Source organism: Nilaparvata lugens, chromosome X (genome assembly GCF_014356525.2).
Source record: "Nilaparvata lugens isolate BPH chromosome X, ASM1435652v1, whole genome shotgun sequence".
In the NCBI taxonomy this organism is placed as follows: domain Eukaryota; kingdom Metazoa; phylum Arthropoda; class Insecta; order Hemiptera; family Delphacidae; genus Nilaparvata; species Nilaparvata lugens.
Window position 1 is genome coordinate 374,847 of NC_052518.1, and position 22,371 is coordinate 397,217.

Genomic DNA, 22,371 nt, shown 5'->3' on the forward strand with positions numbered 1-22,371 from the left:
ATCAGAGATTGACAATGGTGTAACAACCGAAACCAGTTGATGGTAATCACTATCGAAACAAAGTTACAAATAAATCCACAGATTTATGTGGGCTCCGCACTTCCGGAAAAGTGATTTATGTATTTGAAAGAATATCATTTTATTAATTTATTATGTTCATTGATTATACCATCCAACCGGTCTTTCTTAGTATCAATAAATCTGTGGTTTTGACAATTTCTTAGTATTTTCATTTAATATTTTTAAATCGGGAATTATTGTTTACTTCAGATACTGTTGTTGGTAAGATGGAATTTTCATTTAATTCGTGATGTTTGTAGACAACATTCCAGTGTTTCATTGAAAAAATGAATAATATTCTGGTATGTTGCATGTATTTCTTGTCGATACAAAAGTGTGTAAATTCGAATGAAATTATTAATAAGGAGGTGCTTTGCGTTTCTTAGCCAGCTCAAGACCACCCCGAGTGAGTGTGTTGAAGTCGATGATGTTGACTGTAGGTGGTAGTGGTGGTTGAGATGGAGGTGGAGGTCTAGGTGGAGGCTGGGACCTACAGCGTCGTCTCTTCACCCACGTGTGAGAGGTGACACGTGTGTGACAGGTCCGCTCTCCTTCCCCTTCACTTGTCAGCGCATCGTCCTTACAATCGTGCAAAATCAATTCTATTATTCAAATTCTACATATACAAAAAGAAAAATAGCAATATCCACAGGTCTTAAATAATAAGGAAACTATTTGCAAAATATGGATCATCTCGATCTCGCTAACTTAAGATGTCAACGTTTTCATAGCATACAAAATCAAATCAAGTATTAAGGTGAAATAAAAAGATGTTGTCAATTCAAAATGTGGAATTGACAACATCTTTTTATTTCACCTTAATTTATGGAGAAATTCCACAACATCTCTGTGCAAAGTGTTAATTTCAAATCAAATAGTTTTAAATAAAAATATAAATCGAGTACCCTTTTTGAAATTATTTTAATTAAAGGGTACTCAGATTTATATTCAAAAGTAGCCCTTAAGGAAAAAGATAAATAGTTTTATTTGTTCTTGAGCAAGTAGGCACTCATACAAATAGGATTGCTATCCTAGTCAAATACATAATAAAGCAATGCCAATTCCAAATCTTGGGGCCAGATAATATAAATGTGTCTGCCCTGTGGTCGTTTCCCTTTTTGTCTCCTCTATCATTCCTGATGCCATTCTTCTAGAGGGGTGTGCATGTGGCAACACTGCAAAAACATTCTTTTTACACATAAAGACAATTGACCCCTTGATCTAAAGCTTTTTTATGCTCAACACCCTTGCTCCGACAAATAGTTCCTCTGACAGTTAATAGTGATCCCTTTTCAGCATTATCCTTAACACGATTCTGAATAATGAATATATTTATTAGCCAAAAAACAGGATGTCACAATTTGACATATAGGCCAGTCAATATAACAGTAACAAAACAACACTCAGTCAATACAAATACTGTCAATAAAAACAATACAAAGTCACATTTACAATAAAAACATGCACGGTATATTAATCCTATTCTATAACAGTAATATAAATAAATTCTAAATATTGAAATCTTCTACATTCATTTTCATGCCGTTAAACTCAAACTGAGTACAAGGGGTTTTTCAAGAGAAATATTTCTAAAATCTGTTTGAACCTCCTGTGATTAAGTTGCCTCACCTCAATAGGAAGCCTATTCATCAATTTAATTGCAACATTCGCGGGACTTTGATCAGTTTTATGCAGTCTGCTTCGTGTTACATTGAGCGTCTGATTGGATCTTGTATTATAAGAATGAATTACATTTCTCAACTCCTTTTTCTCCGGATTCGCTTTCAGAAATAGTAAGTATTGCAATATATATATAATGAATATAGAGTTAGAATGCGAAAACCTTTATAAATATATCTACAATGTTCCCGATTCCGCGCCCTGGCGATGACTCTGACAGCCCTTTTCTGCATTATGAAAATGTCTTGTGCTTGTGAAGAACAGCCCCAGACTATCAGGCCATTATGAAATGTGTGGATGAAAAATAGCAAAATAAGCGTGACGTAGTCCATGTTGGTGCAGCTGCCCACATAAGGGCATGGCAAACACACTGCACTGCAGCTCAACCCACTTTTCAGACCAGCAATGTGTTGTGCCCAGCTTAGAGTAGGCTCAATCATTATTCCTAGTATCATTTGTTGCTGATCCCTTTTTGAGCCTAAAAGTGAGTGTTGTGACTTTGGCTCTGTTGAGGAACATCAACCAAGCATTGGCATTCAACCAAGTCTGCACCGACTCCAGATTCCTCTCCGACAGTGCAACAGCTTGAGCATCATTTTGAGTGGCTCAATAGTTGTAGAAAAGGCTGCACACCATGCAACAATACCGTACCATATTGGAGGACTGCCTGCCCCATCCCATATACACCTGTCGCATAGCTCTACTTGGAAGAAGATCCCTTAATCGTGATACCTGGATCATTAAATACCTCATCGTTCTTGTTACATTATCTAGATGTATCTCACCGTAGATGCTGATCTATGACGACACCAAGGTACTTGCAGCTGTTAACCAGCCTGGTAAGCTTGGCCGCGTTGGTATTACCAATTGATCAGTGCCCTACAAGGCCAGCGGTAGCCAGCGATACAGTGGCGGCTCGTCCTATGTGTTCAATGGTTCATTGAACCCCCAGAATTGAATCAACTTCCTATACAATGAAGAAATTGCAACTCAAATAATTATATTTTTATCTTATACTCATGAAATTACATCACAACATTTTTCATCTACATAAACTTATTGTCGATGTTTTGCGGCCGGTGCCGGAGTGGCTTGCTTGAAACAGCACCAACTGTTATGACGAGACGGGTGGTGGTGGAAAGCACTAAATCTTCATTCCCCAATCTGAACTCAAAAACAGGGCTGGGTGAGGTAGTACAACGGAGGAGGGGAATCGGTTTGCTAGCATGAATTTGGTTCACAAACCTGCCTGGACCAAGTTTGAACGAGTTCATCCGAGAGTAGCCGAGCCTAGCCGAGGCAATGTGAACCATTCGGTAAACCTCGGAATGAATCGTGAGTATTCGTGATTCAGTTTCAGTGCCATCTTGAACTTCCTCATAACCAATAAATTTAAGTTGGTGGCAGTATGTTTATGTTTTGTTCTAAAGATGACGAATAAATCTAAGTATTAAAATTTAATTCAACGAATGTGAAAGGGTTGGAGGTTAGGTTTTATTTAGGTTATATTTAATAATGTGTTATTAGGATAGGTTAGGTTTTTGCTTTGAAATTGCAACATGCTAGAAGGGGCTAGGGTGCAGTTAGAGTTATGTTTCTTGATGTTTCAAATGTGAAAGGATAGGTTAGGGGGTTAGGATTCTGCTTTGAAATCTAAATTATTAAATGTGAAGGGGTTAGGGGTTAGGTTTTTTTGGATTATATTTACTTATGTTCCATAAGGTTAGGTTGGGTTTTTGCTTTAAAATTGCAATATGCTAGAAAGGGCTAGGGTCCAGGTAGAATTATGCTTTTTGATATTTCAAAGGTGGAAAGATAGGTTAGGATTTTGCTTTGAAATTGCAATATTCTGGAAGGGATTAGAGGTTTTTCAAATAGTTATATTTATTGATGTTTTAAATGTAAAAGGGGAGGTTGAGGGTTCGGTTTTTGTTTTGAAATGACAACATGCTGACTTAGTTATAGTGTTTTTTAACATCAGTTAAATAACAACTGTTATATTTTTCAAAAGTACTCTTCCTTTTATTAAATAAAACGATAATATAATGATTATTATATTGAATTTAATGATAAATCATCATTGGATAATAATATCCTTCATCAAATAGAATGACGATTGGCTCCAGTTACAGTGCTCGGTAACTATCATCACAAAGAACGTTACATTCAAAGATCTGACTGAATGGAACGGGAAAAACCCGTTGCTAACGCTTGCGCGATACGGTGCTGTCTGAGACAGAGAGTGGACAGAGAGTTGTTAAAAAAGTGGTAAACAAAGCGTGACAGTTTTGAGGTTATACGGTACGGTTCGTGTATTTGTAAGTATTTCTAGAATAGAATAGAATATTTTTATTTGTCCAAGAACAATTACATGATTGCATGAGGCATTGTCAAGATAGTTATAATATTCAATTACATCTTAATATATTTCTATACAATATAAGTCATAATAACATCAAAGTATACCTACATTTTTTAAAAGTCATAATTCATTCAAATATTCACTTCTCATAGTACTCTTTCAAGCTGTAAAAGGGATTTTTGACTAGAAAATTGTAAAGTGCATCTTTAAACTTCAAAAACGGGAAATTCCTTATTTCTTGAGGAAGGTGATTGAAGAGTCTCAAACCTACATTTACATGGCTTCTTAAGGTCTTTGATAACCGTACTTGTGGTATATGCAAATTTCCATAGCTTCTTGTATGGTGTGTGTGGATGTTTTTGTTGCTGGTTAGATTTGTTTCCTCAGACTTGACATGTAGTAGCAGGGTGTATATGTACAAACAAATAACTGTCATTACCGTACTCTACTTTTAATAAAAAGTTGCTTACAGTGGGCTCTCATCTCTGAATTGGTTATAATTCTAATTGCTTTCTTTTGTAATAGAAAAACTTCGGATACTCTTGCACAATCTCCCCATAGAATAATACCATAATTCAATATAGAATGAAATAGAGCATAATAGATACTTATTAAATAACTTTCAGGTACATGGTATTTCAAAGTCTTTAACAAATAAATAACCTTTGAAAGCTTACTACATACTGAATCTATGTGGTCACTCCATGTCAAATGATTGTCAATCTGAACCCCCAGTAATTTAATTTTTCTCACATATTTTTCTGGAAACTTGGATCTGGTATTCAATGAATAAATGGCCTCTTGTGTTTTTGACTCATTGATGACAAAACTATTCGCTTTGAACCATATGACAGCTTGATTTAAGGTTTCATTGGCAATCCTGTTTAGAGTTTGTAAGTCTCTGTCAAAAGAAAGAAAAGTTGTATCATCTGCGAACATGATTGTTTTTGAAGACGTTATACTATTCGGAAGATCATTGACCATCACTAGAAACAACAGTGGCCCCAGTACTGAACCCTGAGGCACACCAAACTTAACATAGGAAGCAGATGATTTGTTTCCATTCACATCAACTATTTGCGATCTGTTATCCAGATATGACTTGGAAAAATTGAGACACTCTCCACGTATTCCCAAGTGATTCAATTTTTGAAATATAATTGAGTGATCTACACAGTCGAACGCTTTACTTAAATCGCATGCTGTAATTTGAGCCACACACTTATCCTCAAAAGCCTGTATTATATCATCGATAATAGTTAAAACTGCTCCTGTAGTATTTTGGCCTACTCTATAGCCGAACTGGGAACTACTTATCAAATTGAGACTGTCAAAGTTACAGATTTGGGTCTTCACAATTTGTTCAAAAATTTTGCCAAAAATTGGAACTATTGAGATTGGACGATAGCTTTTTGGTAGAAACCTATCCCCACTTTTTTGAACAATGGTACCAGTCTTGAGATTTTCAACTTTGATGGAAAAACTCCCTGTCTCAGGCACATATTGATGCAATAAGTAATTGGTACAACAATAGACTCACACACACACTTCAAAACCTGGTTGGAAATGTCAAATATGTCTTTGCTCTTTGAATTTTTCATATTTTTTATAACTTTGTAAACGTCCGCACAAGAAACATCCCTCCATTTGAAATTGTTGTGTGGAGAAGGCAGGCGCTCCATGAAGTCCTTAGCTGTCAACTGAGGTCGCTCAATGCTGTCTCTTGCATCCTGGACTGATGAGAGGTAGTAGTTGTTGAACTCCTCTGGTGGAATCTCGATGCTTTGTGACTTGAAACCTCCATTCCTCACTTTGTTAACAAGGGTCCATGCAGCTTTTGACTTGTTGTCAGATTTTTCAATGTAGCCAGCATTATGATTGAGCTTTGCCTTATTCAGTTCATCCTTATAGATTTTTTTTACTTTTTTGTATGCCAATTGTGATTCATTGCTTTTATTTAGTAGGAAAATATTTCTGAAAGCCATCATAGTATTCTTCAATTCAGCCAATTCTGTGGTGTACCAATTTGATTTTTTTCCAGTTTTCCGTGTCTTCTTACTTTCTTTTATAGGTATACTTGGGCATATTTCGTTGAATATTTTGTAGAAGACTTCAAAGAAATGATCAAAAGCAGATTGGGCCTCCTTTATACCCTCAAATATTTTCCTCCAATCCACTAACATCAATCTATTCTTCAACCTATCAAGCCTTTTTAGTGATACATCTCTTGCAAACTTTTTCAATGAAGGCACCTTATCATTCATCGAATTATTTGAAAATGTCAAGTGGATACCAGAGTGGTCTGAAAAATTGAAATTCAGTATTTTCAAATGAATTTTAAATGAATGAATTTCACTTTCAACTTCTGCACACTGGATTGTTCTGTTGCTACATCAAAATGAGCATTGTAGTCCCCGCCAATAAATATTTCTTTCTTAAACTTGAATAGGTAGAAAAGAAGATGCTCCAACTTTTCCATAAAGAGAATAGGGTCTCCTGATGGTGATCTGTATATGCTCACTAAGATCACTTTGTACTCCTTCAGGTGAACAGCTGCTGCTTCAAATGTAAGTTCCTCGCATATCCAAGCTAAGTCAATCTCTTCATGTTTCAAGTACACCGCTACTCCTCCTCTTGAGTGATTTTTTCTGCAGTAACTTGAGGCCAGGACGTAGTTATCAATCACCTCATATCTCAAAGCATCATTCCGCTTCCAGTGCTCACTAAAACACATCACACTAAAATCGTGCTGATCAGCCAAGTGGGAAAGAATGTTCAATTTTCCTGAGATTCCTTGTAAATTCAAAAAAAGAACTCTTTGCTGGTAGTCAGCATTCTCATCCAGAGCTGCATTAGTTTGTAACGGGCTACTAAAATCTGGCTCTGATAGCGATACATTATTACCTATCACTTCACGTCTAAAAAATGTTTCCCATGTAAAGGAATAGCCTGCTCAGAAACACAGTTCTTTTGTACTCCTGATGAAAAACTGTCTACAAAGTTTATTATCTTCTGTGAAATTATTTTTTTCCCAATATAGTTAAGATGGAGCCCATGAGTTGTATGAAACCGTCTGCCTACATTACTCACATCCAGGAATTGACAATTATTGAAATATTTACACAGTTTAGCAATCTCCGTATTAACCCTCTTTACCTCTTGATTGATGCATGACCAATCTGCCAAGTCGTGACGATGGGGTACAGAACAAACGATAACTTTCGATTGTCGAAGTTCTTGTAGTTTTTTTCGCAAATTTATCAAAAAATCGTTCGCTTCATTCCTACCAACATCGTTTGTTCCACCCAGCAACACTACACAGTCGTCTGATCGAATATCAGCACAATTGTCTGGTCCTACATACTCAAATTCAGCTCCAGATTTGATGGTCGAAACAACTGAATAGTCACTAATCTTACTGATAATATTGTTCAAATTTCGTCCATGACTGTCTGCAAATAAATGGATTCTTCCAAAACTTCTTTACCGTTGTTCGTGAGATTTAGTAGTGTTTCAACCTTTTTTTCAGTCAAATGTACTCTAGGAATGTGTTTCACAACCCTCTGTTCCCATTCAAAACATTACTATTACTGTTCAATGAGTCATTATGTTCAGAATACTCATCCAAGCAGGAGAATCTATTGTTTGTCATTACAGGAGAGGAAAAATTTGATTTATTCAATTGTTGAGGTGACATTCCACTATATCTCATTGAATTATTTCTCTTTGAAGAAGTCGTTATCCATTGCTCATTTTTAGATTTTAAAATATCGAGTTCCGTCTGTATTTTATTTATTTTTTCTTCTTTTTTTAGACATACTTCTCTCAAGTTGCTTTTCTGTTTACTGAGTTCATCATAAGCTTGCTTGAACTCTTTCATTTTTGATTGCATGAACTGAATAGTCTTATTTAGGTTATCTATTTCCTTTCTGAGCTCACCATTGGAAATATGTAGTTCACATTTTCCACAAAACCATTTTTCCTCACAGATTGATAGTCTTTGATACTCTATTTCATTAATAACAGCACATTCTATGTGGTACCAACTCTCACATATGTGCTCGCAAAAAACAGCAAGACAATCACCCACAATTAAATTCATACACGTACCACACTTGGAATTCTTCAATCTTCGCTTCATTATCAATTGATAGTCTGTCCAACAGTTTTATAAAAGATGTAAAACTTGATGATAGATACAAAATGCTTGTTATAATGGTGATAGGATAGGAGCAACAGGAGAAAAAGGAAGCGCCAAGAGAGCGTTCATGGCATGGTTTAGATGAGGAAGCTCCTGAGATCACAGGTAATAATGGAAAGATTAGAATGGGAGGAAAACGGTGAATTTTCGAGAAAGCTAATTAAAAAAAAATTGTGATGATTATATTATGTATTTAAAATTATCAAGAAGAAGTCGTCTTATTCTTCATTTAGTCAATATATCAGCAGCTCTAAGAAATCCTTCTCCGCAAAGATAAGCAACTTTATTTTTAAAAATTATCAGTTCTGATAACAAGACTCTTCCAATAACTCAATTTCAACTACTGTACTGCTGATAGATATGAAGGGAAATTCCTCAATATTGGTAAATTAGTCTACATAGAAGAAAGTTGCAGACTTGACTTATCTGTATAGCTAGACGAGTATTTTTCAATTCAATACCTTTCTCAGACTGGATGTTAGAATAAAGATGCACGATTATCTCTTCTATTCAAGCTTATACTCACTATCTTGTGTGTACGATCCAATAACTGGTGTTTAATCGAACTCACACAAAATTTGCACTTTAAACTTTCAAAAACCCATATTAATTTGCTAAAAACGACAGAGCATACTTATAGAGCATTCACCGGTAGACTCCACGTCTACCAGCCAATCTAGTAAGTCCATTTTCTTTTAGTGAGAGTGTGAATATAATTTATTGTGTTGCCGTAACAGCATTTTGATGAAGATATTGAATAAGGTTCAGTATTATTTTGTTAAATACAAACATTATTAATATTGAGGATAGGTGTAAAATAAAACATGATGGTAGACCAACTCCCGAAGTAAAAATCAAACAAAAAAATATGAACAGGACAAAAAATCTATATTTGTAGAAAATATGCTTGATCTTTGGGGGGTAATTCTTTGAAATTATTATTGATTACCTTTACACTTGATTATGCTCAATACCCTATATCCTCTTGACCTTTCTCCCCAATAGATCATGAGGTTGAACCACCAAGCAAAAGATCACGAGCCGCTACTGCAGCGACATATCCATCATAGAAATCTAAAATATTAACTTGAATGAACACAAGCTGTGAAAAGCAATTAAAAACAAATAAAAAAATAACGCAATAATAATTAATAACAATTAGGTTGCCTATGGAGGAGAATGGATTAGGAATGTTAAGAAAGATCTAGTTTTGGCAGGAATTACTAATGATGAAATTAAAAATAGAAATAATTTCAAAACAAAACTGAACAAATGGGAAATTATTCCAGAGATAAAAGCACCAAGAGTTGGCACAAGATGGAGTGAAGAAAGAAAAGCTGCATTTTCTCAGAGAATGAAAAGCTGGTGGGCGAACAAGAAAACCGCCAAGTCTAATAAAAATCGATGATCATGATTTTACTCAGCGTCTTCCACTTCGGGAGCTCTACGACTAATAAAAATTAGGCCTATAGCAACTCAATTACACAGAAAAACAGTAGAGAAGACAACAAAACAGGGAACAGCACAAATTGGTTCACAATTAGTGTGGATGGGTGGTTTGCCTACACTGGCTTTCATTGGCATTCTCTCGACTAAAATCGGAGCATTAACCAACAGAGGTCGTCATTTGTACGCATTGGACCAACAGGTGGATGCTGAATAAGATCACTCAAATATTATTGAACGAAAATCTAAAGTTAAATGCTGCAAACCACCCCGAAGATTCCTGCATTTGCAAATATTGACAACAGGTTTATCAGCTAGATGGAAATTCGATGAGAGCTTCTATCCAAAAATGTTTTGCCAGCCCAGGAATCGAACCTGGTACCTCCTTATTGCTAGTCAAGTATGCTCACCCTTGAACCTAACTGACAATCTCTGGATAGCAGCTCTCATTTTATACTAGGCCATAGCAGCCAGCCATGGAAATTCGATATGAAATGCTGTAAACTACCTGGAAGACTTCTGCAACTGCAAATATTGACAACAAGGTAAACAGTTGTACAGAATTGATCTCATTGAACTTCCATCTAGCTGTTAACCCTGTTGTCAATATTTGCAGTTGCAGGAGTCTTCCAGGTGTTTTTCAGCATTTAACTTTGGATTTTCGTCGAATAATAATTATTTATAGATTAGCATTTGAATTTGAGCTTCGATTGTGGAAGAAGGAGGAATCTTGAAGAGGGTGATGGGAAATGCTGCAGGTGATCAGAAACGACTACAAATCATTGTCCCAAGGAAGAGAATTCCAGAAGTATTGAGACAGCTACATGATGAGTCTCTAGTGGGCATTTTGGAGTGCACAATACCCTGGAAAAGGTAGGAGAGAGGTTCTACTGGCCAAATTCAAAAGAGCATGTCAAGAACTGATGCCGAAATTGTGCAGTCTGTGCATCTGCAAATGTCCCTATGTCTAGCTATGTCTATTGTGCTCCTATGCAGAAACATAATGTGGGAGCCCCATTTGAACCGATAGCCATTGACATTGCTGGACCGTTTCCAATTACTGATGATAGAAACAAATACATCCTGGTTGCAATGGATTACTTCAGAAAGTGGGTAGAAGCCTATGCACTGCCAAATCAGGAGGCGGTTACTGTAGCTGATTTTTTGGTGAAGGAATTCTTTAGTTGGTTCGGATTCACTGGAGTTATATTCAGACCAAGGGAGAAACTTCGAATCTGCAGTGTTTTCTTGAATATGTGAAGTATTGGGCATCAACAAGATCAGGACAACACCACTGCATCCCCAATCTGATGGAATGGTGGAGAGTATGAACAGGATCGTGGGAAAATACTTGTCAAAGGTTGTATCCAGGCATCAATGAGACTGGGATGAACATTATCATTTTTTCCTGATGGCATACCAAAGTTCAATCAATGAGACTACAAGAATGGCACCAGCAAAGATAGTGTTTGGGTAAGATGTGCGACTACCCTGTGACCTGGAGTATGGATTCAAGCCTGGAGAGGACCTGGAATGAGAAGACTACATCATCAAACAGATGGACAGACTCCGAAAACAGATGGACGAAATCCATGAGACCATCCACACAAACACCCAGGATGCCAATGACATGATGAAGCATTGTTATAACATCAAAGCAGACCATGGAGGATACGAGGCTGGTGACAAGGTTTGGTTGTACATCCCTCGATGACATCGTGGATACTCTCCCAAGTTGCAGACTTCCTGGGATGGACCTTATGAAGTGGTCACAAGGATCAATGATGTGGTCTACAGGATCAAGAAACCAAGAGGTACACCACAAATTGTCCACTTCGACTGGCACCCTATCATAGAGATAATACTGCAAGGGACGTTCAAGAAGTGCAGGTTCTTCAACCAGCCATCCCTGACTTTGAAGAGTTCCTGGCCAATCTGGAGAAGTCACAGAAAGAAGGGAATGACATCGACAGTTTCCAGGACCTGTTCACCCTACCAAAGGCCTATGCATTGGCCCATTGTATAACTAGGAATGTGGGGTGTCACGAGGGATTGCTACAGTCTTCAGGGGGAAGTTTGGAAGATTGGGATGAGCTGAACCTCCAGAATCCAACAGTGGGAAGAGCACTTCATCTTCAGGATCAGAGCCAACATTTGTTCTATTTGTTGACAAAGGACTAACCCCAAGAAGAATCCATATATCAGGCTTTGTGGCAAAGTCTAATGCACCTGCGGACTCATCTCTAATTCCTGGGAGTGGAGCAGCTAGGGATCCCCAGACTCGGCTGTGGCTATGATGGATTGGACTGGAAGATTGTGAGACCAATGAATGGAAGAATCTTCAAGGACACTGGAGATCTTCAATCAGTGTCACCTGTTGTGTTTACAATCCATGGACAGCCACCCCTGCGGATCCATCAAAACCAGCTTCGGCTTGCCACACCTTCAGGATAGATCTTGACTGTTCTGGGAAAGAAAATCTTTATTCAGGAGGGGGCAGTGTTATGGATGAGGCCTTTAGAAGGGTGACAGAGTTGAGGGTTTTCTGGAATCTTCCAGTGTGTTCCGGTCGACTGAGCTGTCTTCCAATGGCAAACGCTTCCTAGAACCTTCTGGTACAGGTAGTTATCAGTTTATAGTTGTTTCTAGTTTACCTCCGTGTGTTATAGTGTTATAAGTAATAAATCTAATCGTAATCAGTATAAATCGCCTCAAGTGTAGAAGCCCCCAACATAATAAATGCAGTTTCTCATCATCACTTACTCGGAAAGTGAGGGCCACTCTGTGTGCTGAGGCCTCCCTGGACGAAGGCAAGGCAGCTGATCGACCTGGCACCGATCGACTGTGGAAGGATTTGGTTCTCGGTTGACGTCTCCTGGCCCGAGCCTGCCTTGGTTCTCTCTCTGCCGCTGGCACCACTCCTGTTATACGATAGTAATCCAAGTAGGTTCGCACAACGTTGCGTCCCAGTCGGTAATCTGTGTAGCTCCAGTTCAGAATCATATTTTTAAATCATAGTATAAATTGGAAATGGGACAGTTTTGGGCATGAGCCTGTTGTGCCTTTCCTCATGTTAAGTATTTGTACACAATGTGATAAATAAATAAATATTTCACGAAAATAAATTCAAATTGTAAGAATAAGTAGTGAATTGCACAATAAATCTAACAAAAAAGCTCTCTAAAGTAGGGTTTGAGTTAGTCAAGTCTCCTTGAATTCAAGTTTTTTGTAACGTTTTAGTTGAATGAGCGATTTTGAAAACTTCAAGTCAAGTTCTTGAGTTCTTGAACTCAAGCTGATAATCCTAGTAGTTCTTTTTCGTGAAGCTATGTGACACTGGAATTTGTAGTAGTCTAGTAGTCTCTCATACTGTGCCGTTCTTAAGGTGCGTACAGATTTACGCGCCGCGAACATGAGCAATTCACTTTTAATCAGCTGATGCCAAGCTTTTTATATCTATATCTTACCGTTTCTGTAAAAGTACAGATATAGTCAGCTGATTAAAAGTGAATTGCTCATGTTCGCGGCGCGTATATCTGTACGCACCCTAACATAATCACCCAGCCAAATCAGTATTAATAGACAGTAATTGGCTCGAGTAAATCGGCTTGAAATTTGGAACATTAAGGCTGTTTGGTACACTTTTTTCATTATTTAAATTGGATAATCTTTTTCAATATAATTATTAAGATCATTATAAGAGTGAGAAAAAGTGGCAACTGAAATTCTTAAGTGGTCTAATAAGCGAGTTATGGGTTGTTGAAAGTGCTAACTCCGTTTTCTTTCCAGATCATAAACGGTTTCGAATTTTCCATTGGAGGTTTTTTTAATACATTCAGTATATCATTGGCTTTGTTCTAATATTCGTTTTCTCGCGATTTATGCCAAAATAAACAAGTTATCAAATTTACAAAAAATGTTACATTTTTATTTATGAACCATATGAGGAATAAAATGTTTTAGTTTGGAAAGATACATTTTTTGAATTTTTAAGAGAAGTTCTGTTAATATAGTCGAAACCGTTCATGATCTGGGAAGAAAACTGAGTTAGCACTTCAACGACCCATAACTCGCTTATTAGGCCACTTGAAAATTTCAGTTGCCACTTTTTCTCACTCTTATAATGATTTTAACAATTATATTGAAAAAGATTATCCAATAAAAAAGTGTACTGAACAGCCTTAATGATCTATACGATGGAATAATTTTATTCTATCTTTTCTTTATGGTTCTTTTAACTCCATGCTTTACGATGTGTTTGGAAGGTCGATGGCGAGCATGACCTAAACTGAAAGCTAAACATCGACCTGACCGTTCTGTTCGTACCCTCAGGGTGAATTCTATAGGATATTGAAGGAATACTTGAATTGAGAAATAGCGGAGTATCATCATGCATGTATTATTGTAATAAATCATACTAATCAATGAAAGGATACAAGACTCCTCAGTATAGTAGTGAACACCTGGTACGTTTGGGTGTTTATATCCATGGTAGGATACTATCAGTGAGTAGCAGTTAACTGAATCTTTCAGGACGTCACATAGAACTCTGAAAAAAATGAATGAAAATATTTGAATAGAAGAACTAATACAACATACTCCATTCCATCGCCACTTGAGTTATAATGCTATTATCTGTAATTCTGTTTTCTTCAACGCCCCAGTTTGGGAACTGCGGGGAAAACACAGGTCTTCAATATTTGTAATTTTTTCCTCTTTATTTTTGAGAATATTCATGACCAATACTTTCTCCATGCATTTACACACCTTGGCACAGTATACATACAGTATGGAAACTCGGCTAGTACCCTGGCGCAAAAATCCGTCATCTTGTTAGGAAGCTCCCATTGTAATAGTATTGATGGGAGGTTCGGATCACTTTACTGATCCGGATCAATTGATCTCGTTCACTGCCGCGAGCCAATCAGAAGACCAGGATTGGAACTTCCTAAGGCCACGTGACGTGTCTAGTATTTGTGCCTCGTAAAAAGCATTGGTTAGATAGGCGTTTGATTGACAGTTTCCATTCTGTACCTATTCTGTGACATTGGGTTCACTTATTTATCGGTTCTTTCTGTGAAAGCAATGAATTGTCCTACATAAATCTCCAATGAACAGCCATCGAGTGCTATATCTTCTGTTCCCCTATTTATTTATTCAAAATCATAGTCCGGGCGCAAATGTCATGATTAAGGCTATCCGTGGTCACTTTTGGGTAACAGCCGTGGAAGATGTCTCAATTTCTTCGTTAGGTCTAGTCTAGCATAATAAGGATCATGATGATGATAAGTTAAATCACAGGCAAACACCTCGGAAACAAGAAATAGCGGAGGAATAATATAATATTTTATTCCATCAAAGTTTTGACCAAATCTAATCACCGTACTTCCAATAGAATTTTCGTATTTACTATACTTACTAGAAAATTTCTACTCGAATTTTATACATTCATACCTTCGTGATGAGCCAGCTTTATTGATATCCCTATTATACATTGTATTGCATGATTCATAGCCATCAGTATTTTGGGCTAGCAATTTTGGGAAAACTATATGTCTCTCATACCTGTGGAACAAAATATTGATATGTGACATAAATTTTCAAACTAACTGATATGAAGAAATCCAATTGATGCATTTCATACAAAACATTTTTTTTCTGTTTTCGCCAAAATGAGAATATCAATAATTAGCTGAAACTATTAATTTCAACAAAGAGAGGAGGTAACAGGTCTGGAGATTTGACTAATATTTTTTTGGTGAGGATGATATCCATATCTCATCTTATCGATCAGCATGACCACGAAACCAACTCTCTTCCAAATAAGGATCGATGTGAAAGATGAATTTCCGAGTGAAATTTTCCGGGATTACGCCCTGACACCTATTTCAAAAATCAAGGAGTTTTGTACGTTTTGTAATCCAGAATATTCTTATTCGGCTTGTTGTAACGAAGAGATTGAAGCCATTTGCAAGTCTGTATCTTGAAGTAGTCATGGAAAAATCGATTTTATAGTTCTAGCTTGTCACCTCATGCGAATGGAAAAACGCGCCAGAAATCGTGCTGGGTTTTCTTTGGAGGGTGCTGGAGAACACATTTCTTGACGTACATGGTATTAAGATGTATCGTTTTAGAGCTGAAAAAATGTAATGTTGGATGTACACATGAAATCCGTGCACATGGATGTAATTATATTGGATGTAACCTGTAAATTTTGTCATTGGATACAAAGTTTGATAAGCACTGTGCGAAGTAAACAACTGACATCTCGAATATCCTTTCAGTGATAGCTAAAGCCAGGCAATCTTCTCTCATGCAGCTACCGGGATCAAGTGTTAATTAAACAGGCTTAGAGAATAGCTAATACCAGTATATCTGATGTAACATTAACTGTTCAAAGTAATCTATCATTTTTATCATTTTATTTGTCATGAAAACATGCTTTTCAATGATTAACTAATAAATTTTCTCAATTAAGATTAGCTATGGTGTTAATTAATTATATTTCTACTTAAATTAATTATATTTCTTAATTAAACAGGCTTAGAGAATAGCTAATACCAGTATATCTGATGTAACATTAACTGTTCAAAGTAATCTATCATTTTTATTATTTTATTTGTCAAGAAAACATGCTTTTCAATGATTAACTAATAAATTTTCTCAATTAAGATTAGCTATGGTGTTAATTAATTATATTTATACATTGTTAAAACGATCTGGCAACGTTGCGAGCGAGTAAATGATAGCGCTATTTGCTTTGACCACGGAGTGGAGAAAAATTTCCTTTTTCTGTGCTTTGTCGAATGATAGACGAGGATAGCAACACCAATGTTAATCACATACTGCCATTATTTATTTAATTTAATAAAAACACAAATATGTTGTCAAATTCTACTCAGTTGAAATTCTACACTGTGTAGAATTTGACAACATATTTGTGTTTTTATTAAATTATGGAACGGTTCTACAATATTGACAATGTCTCAGTTGAATTTTTATTATTTATTTATTTCATTCCACAATCATGTCAAATTAATGATTGGGAGAAAATTAACAGGATAAACCCAAAACTGTTTCTCTCCAAAATTTTGGTAAAAAATAGTCCTAATGAGATTAAGTGAACACTTATTATAACGTGGATATCACCATATCTATCAACATTTATAACGTGAAAGCAGCTTCCTATAACGCGATATTCCTGAGTTTTTATGAAACGTGACACTAAAATGGCAATTTCCAGTCCACTTTGAAATCTGCAGCAATTCCAGGAACCTCAATAAATTGAAATCTGATGTTTAAGTGAGCGTAACAAACCTTCCGTCGTTTATCGATTCGACCTGTGGGCGTCCAGGGGATAAAACCAGGGGCCGACCAAGGGGGGAGCCAAAGGGGGGTCTCTGGTCCCCCATGTAGGCTGGTAAAGTGCGAAACAAATAAAATCTGTGCAAAGTGTGCAAGAACCCTGCAGGTTTTCCAGTTTTATGAGTTTTAATGATACAAATCTATTGTGAGGTGGTTATAATGGCAGCATTTGATTGATATTGATGCTGTTAAACAATATAGAAAACCATTTTCTACAAGAAAACTATGAGCAACTACCATCTTCCTCTCCAAGCATTATAGTGAGGTTCACGTTATAATGGCAGTATTTGATATACAGAGTGAGTCATATGTATGGGAACCCATCAATAAGTTGGAGACTGTTGTAGATATAATACTGTAACTTACAGGATAAGTCATTCGTCGAATATTCTACCTTTTGACGTACAACTGAATTCCAACCCCTCATAAGGGGGTGACTTAGGGGTTGTAACTCGAATATTTTAAATGTAAAAACCCATTGTGTGGTACATCATTTTAAAGGCATTTAAAAAAAGAAAAATAGCATCAATAAAAATTTTCTATAATACTTGTATCCAAAATGGCGGCTGATTGAAGTTTTAGTTTTTAAAGAAATTAGGGGTTGTAACTCAAATATTTTAAATGTACACCCATTGTGTAGTACATCATTTTAAAGGCCTTTTTAAAACAATTAAAATGTTCTTTGATACTCGTATCCAAAATGGCGGCTGATAAAAGTTTTAGTTTTTGAAGAAATGATTGGTGTCATTAAAGGTAGAATAGAAAAACTTCTTATAATCTGTAAGAGAATAATAATAGCTATGGATATTGCTCTGTATGTCATCAAGATTTATCATTGAATGTTTACCTGAAAACATCATCATAGGTATTTCCATAGATAAATACGCCTAACAAGCTACAATGAGCATGTAAATCCATTACAAAATCCAATTCCATATTCTGAAACACAATTTAGAAAAAAATCAATTTGAAAAACTGTTAAATTATGCATGTGATGTTTTAAGCTTTCAATTAATAATATTATATTTATTTCCACAAAACAAGAAAGGAACAAAATAAACAAATAGCTTTGGAAGTGTAAGAAAATAACTAACTACTTATACACTCATAATGATACATGATAATGAAGTATAATACATAAAATAAATTCATCACTTAAAAATCAAAATAGAAATAATAATACTGATAAATCGCCTTTCTTCACCTACACTAATTCACAAATTATAATCACAAATTCTGAAAGATTGGCTCATTGTAAACCGTTATTCGCTCAAATCGGTATACTGACAGAGTAATAAACCTGTATATTTTTACCTGTCTAACTTGCATAATAATCAGCTAAGGAGAAATATACATTCCCACAACACTAGGAGTAACGGAAATGTAGAAATACCTTTCTGTAGGCTGACTAGATCTCAGGATAACTATGAAGTTGTTGGAATGAGAATGTTTAATAAATTACCACATGAGTGGATAGAAGCTCCATTTCAATTATTCAGAAAAAGGTTACATAGCTGGTTAATTAAAAATCCATTTTATAGTGTGAAAGAGTTTTTCGAATTTCAACAAATTATTCTTTAAGATGAACCATTTTAATATTTTTTCTAGTATTCATGTTATTTCTTCTATGTATTATTTTACGTATTTGTTATTTTGACTGGTGTTTCTTACATTAACCCTTCATGTTATAATATAGGTTGACTATGTTTGCTAAACAATAATTTATGACGTTGTCCATAACTAATGTAATGTTGAGCGGCGATAACATTATATTTATTTTTTATTATTTATTTATTACTATAGAGCTATAAATAAAAATACGTGGAAATAATCAATCATGCGAGTGGAAAAATCACGTCCGTATGATGGAGAAGTGTATTCACTCAAAAGTGTGTTGAAATGTTATTCTTTCACTTGAAAGAGTTTTAAAAACAGATAGTGTAGTGAAGACAAGTTACCAAGACAACATCAATATGTTTCATGAATGCTTATACAAACTAAACGGTTGCTAGGGCAATCACATCAGAGGTAGCCCTTACATTACAAATAGTGAGCTATATATATGAATTGGCTTAATCAATCAATCAATCAATCAATCATTTATTTCTTTCCAAAACATACATGAAAATGTACATGAAAAAGTCAAAAACTAAAAACTAACTTAAAGCTAAAGAGAAATTAGTGACTGTATAAAATTCATTTTTTACAGTAAACTCGTTTATACTGTAGCATGCTAAATCCATCAAATATGTTCTCAGCAATTCCTTAAATTTTGATCTATCAGGTTCATGTCTTATGCAACCTGGGAGACAACCAATAAAATTTATTCCCATGTACGTTGGACTTTGTTTATATTTTTCCTTATTGTGTTTCTTTATTGTAAAATTATTTTTATTTCTTGTGTTGTAGTTATGTATATCTACTTGCCGTGGGAATCTAGATTCGTTAGTTTTTATATATAATATTGTCCTATAAATGTACAGGCTGTACACCGTCATGAACTTTAACTTACTGAAGATTGGCTTGCATGATTGCTCTCTATCAAGATTTAGAATTATTCTTATTGCTTCTTTTTGTAATAGGAGTATTTTATTTAAGTTTGAGATGCTTGTTCCTCCATATATTTCAATTCCATATGAAATGTGGGAGTGGATCATTGCAAAGTACACTGCTTTTAACGTTTCTAAGTTGAAAATTGTTGCTAGTCGTCTCAGCTCGAAAATTCCTGAGCTTAATTTTTTACATATTTTTTGAATGTGAACGGACCAACTAAGTGTGTTTTCAAGATATAGACCTAAAAATTTAATTTCTTTCTCATTATTTACGGAATTAAGTTGTTTTACCTCCGAATTTCTACAAGTAAAATGGAGGAACTTTGTTTTGTTATCATTAAGTAGCAGATGTCTATGATTTAGGTACTTTTTAGTACCTAAATGATATAGAATTGTTACATTTAATTTCTGTTGTGTTCCAGTCCTTATCAGCAATGCACAGACTTATATCGTCAGCGTATAAGCATAATTTACTATTTTCAACTAAATCGCACATATATTTAGGCAACCCCCCTAAGTAGCACAGAAACAAAAATGGACCTAACACCGATCCTTGTGGTACAGAATAGTTATTACATTTTAAGTTTGATCCAATATTGTACTGATTTTTATTGCTTGTATACTTTATATTTACATACTGTTGCCGTCCTTCTAGATATGACTTGATCCAGCTAAGCTCTTTACCTCTAATTCCGTAATTTTGAAGTTTATTTAATAATAATTTATTATTCACACTGTCAAATGCTTTGGTTAGATCCAGGAATGCTCCTACAGTATTTAATCCCTCATCTAAGTTTTCTAAAATGTTTTCTATGAAGTCTATCAAAGCAGTAATGGTTGACCTGTTTTTTCTATAGCCATGTTGTTCTTTGTCAAGTATACCATTAGTTTCAAAATAATCAATTAACTGAACTAGTACACACTTTTCAAATATTTTAGATAGGGCAGGTTGGATGGCCAAAGGTCTGTAGTTGAGAGGGTCAGATAGATCTCTTTTCTTATATGCTGGTATTACTTTTGATATTTTTAATTCGTTTGGGTACACTCCAGTTGTAATTGAGGCATTGATTACGTGCAAAAGTGGTTTGATGAGTGATGACTTAGCATCCTTGATTATTTTTATTGGTATGTCATCATAGCCGGCTGACCAATTTGGTTTTATCGAATCTATTATTTTACTTAAGTCCTTCTCTTCAATTGTATTACATCTTGTAACTTTTTCATTTTTCTCATCTGTTACGTCACTTTTGGTTAGATAAGGGATGACATGAGTGTCAACCATCCGTACAAAATCATTGTTTAGCATGTTTGAAATTTTATACGGATGATCTATGTCTATACCATTCTCTTTAAGTACAATATTTTTAATAACTTTCTTGTCCTTTTTGTTTGTTGTTTCATTGTTAACTATTTGCCATATTGTTCTGTTTACATTTGTTGATTTTTTTATTTTTGAAAAAAAAATAAACGGGGAAAGTAGAGACGGCAAGTCACTGACGGCCAGTGATTGTAATTACATCACTTTCTACCAATATTCATTAATTAAACATCTATCTAGATTTTCTTTTATGGGAATGCACAATGACCAGCACTGACCGCCAATAACTTTCTGACCCTACATTCCCTGTCTATACACGATAATGTTATTGAGTTAATAAGTTATATATGTAGTTTTTTTATTAAATAATTGAAAGAAACTGGTGATTTAATCGAGCCTGAAAGTCTCTTTTCACTTTTTGAGGGAAGGAAGAAAGCTGAAATGAAAAATGCAGGCAAGCGAAGCAAGCCGTCTGACCTTTTTTATGGATGACCAGCCGGGGATCCAGGGGGCGGAGCCCCCTGGCTAGACAGATAAGGCGAGCGAAGCGAGTAGTATTGAATAAAATTAATACAATATTAGTATTATCTGATAAGAGAAGTCGTAATTAGTCTTTTTGAAGACTACGTTTATCAAGATCGGTGACCGTAACTTTGGATCAGGTATTTTGCCACCAACTAAGAAAAATATGAATTTTGGGGTCTCTTCCTGCGAGGTGATTAGCAAACAATAGTCGGATCTTTCGACACGCTTCTCTCACTGAATGAAAAGCATTAATTTCTACATAATTTCAAATAACAGTCGTTTATATAACCATCCGTTAAATAAATGGAATCTTAAATAATTCATATTGAAAAATGGTGTCAAAAATGTTTCTAGTTTGAGTTTCTTTTCACGTTTTAAAATTTTTAATTATTATAATACAGTATTTTTCAGTTATTAGTGATGATTTAGTGAAGTATTCTCATTTAATTTGGTTTTCAACTTTCCTAAATTCTAAATTCCTAGTTTATACATATTTTGGGCTCAAAATTGGACAAAAATCGTGAAGTGTTAACATAACCTATTTTTTGGAAAATTTCTATCTAAATTTGGGAAAGGAACAGTTTTGGGCATTAAGCCTGTTGTTCCTTCCCCAATCATTCATAGTTGAGAATGACATTGTAGCCAATGTATCAATGTATATTTTCCTTATCAAGTAGCGGAAGTAATAATTCAACTTTGAAACTAAATTGAATATATAAAGAGTGTATATTGAAAAAATATTCGTATATAGTTGAATAGGCCTGCAACTGACTCGCTAATTCTATGTGTTCAACGCATTTGTGTTGATTAACAATGACCAATCACCTGTTGGAGACACCTGATTCTACCTGCGAAGGCCCAT

At 35.4% G+C, this 22,371-nt stretch overlaps 2 protein-coding genes across 3 annotated transcripts in view; one reads left to right on the plus strand and one right to left on the minus strand.

The window, feature by feature from the left end:
* LOC111064282 (cytosolic carboxypeptidase 6) overlaps positions 1 to 22,371 on the minus strand; it is a 115,545-nt gene continuing 93,174 nt past the window's right edge. Inside the window, exons 9-13 of one of the 2 annotated variants that reach the window (XM_039442194.1) lie at positions 17,962 to 18,053; positions 15,204 to 15,314; positions 14,186 to 14,298; positions 12,513 to 12,727; positions 1 to 639 (exon numbers count right to left, since the gene is read on the minus strand). In XM_039442194.1, the coding sequence (XP_039298128.1) occupies positions 418 to 639; positions 12,513 to 12,727; positions 14,186 to 14,298; positions 15,204 to 15,314; positions 17,962 to 18,053 (753 nt within the window). In that variant the 3' untranslated portion in view covers positions 1 to 417. The remainder of the gene's footprint in view (positions 640 to 12,512; positions 12,728 to 14,185; positions 14,299 to 15,203; positions 15,315 to 17,961; positions 18,054 to 22,371) is intronic. The other variant, XM_039442196.1, reaches the window with a different exon arrangement.
* The window catches only part of LOC111064270 (ELAV-like protein 3), a 152,259-nt gene continuing 133,921 nt past the window's right edge, over positions 4,034 to 22,371 (plus strand). The window contains exon 1 of the mRNA XM_039442197.1: positions 4,034 to 4,058. The gene's annotated coding sequence lies outside the window, so the exon portion shown is untranslated. The remainder of the gene's footprint in view (positions 4,059 to 22,371) is intronic.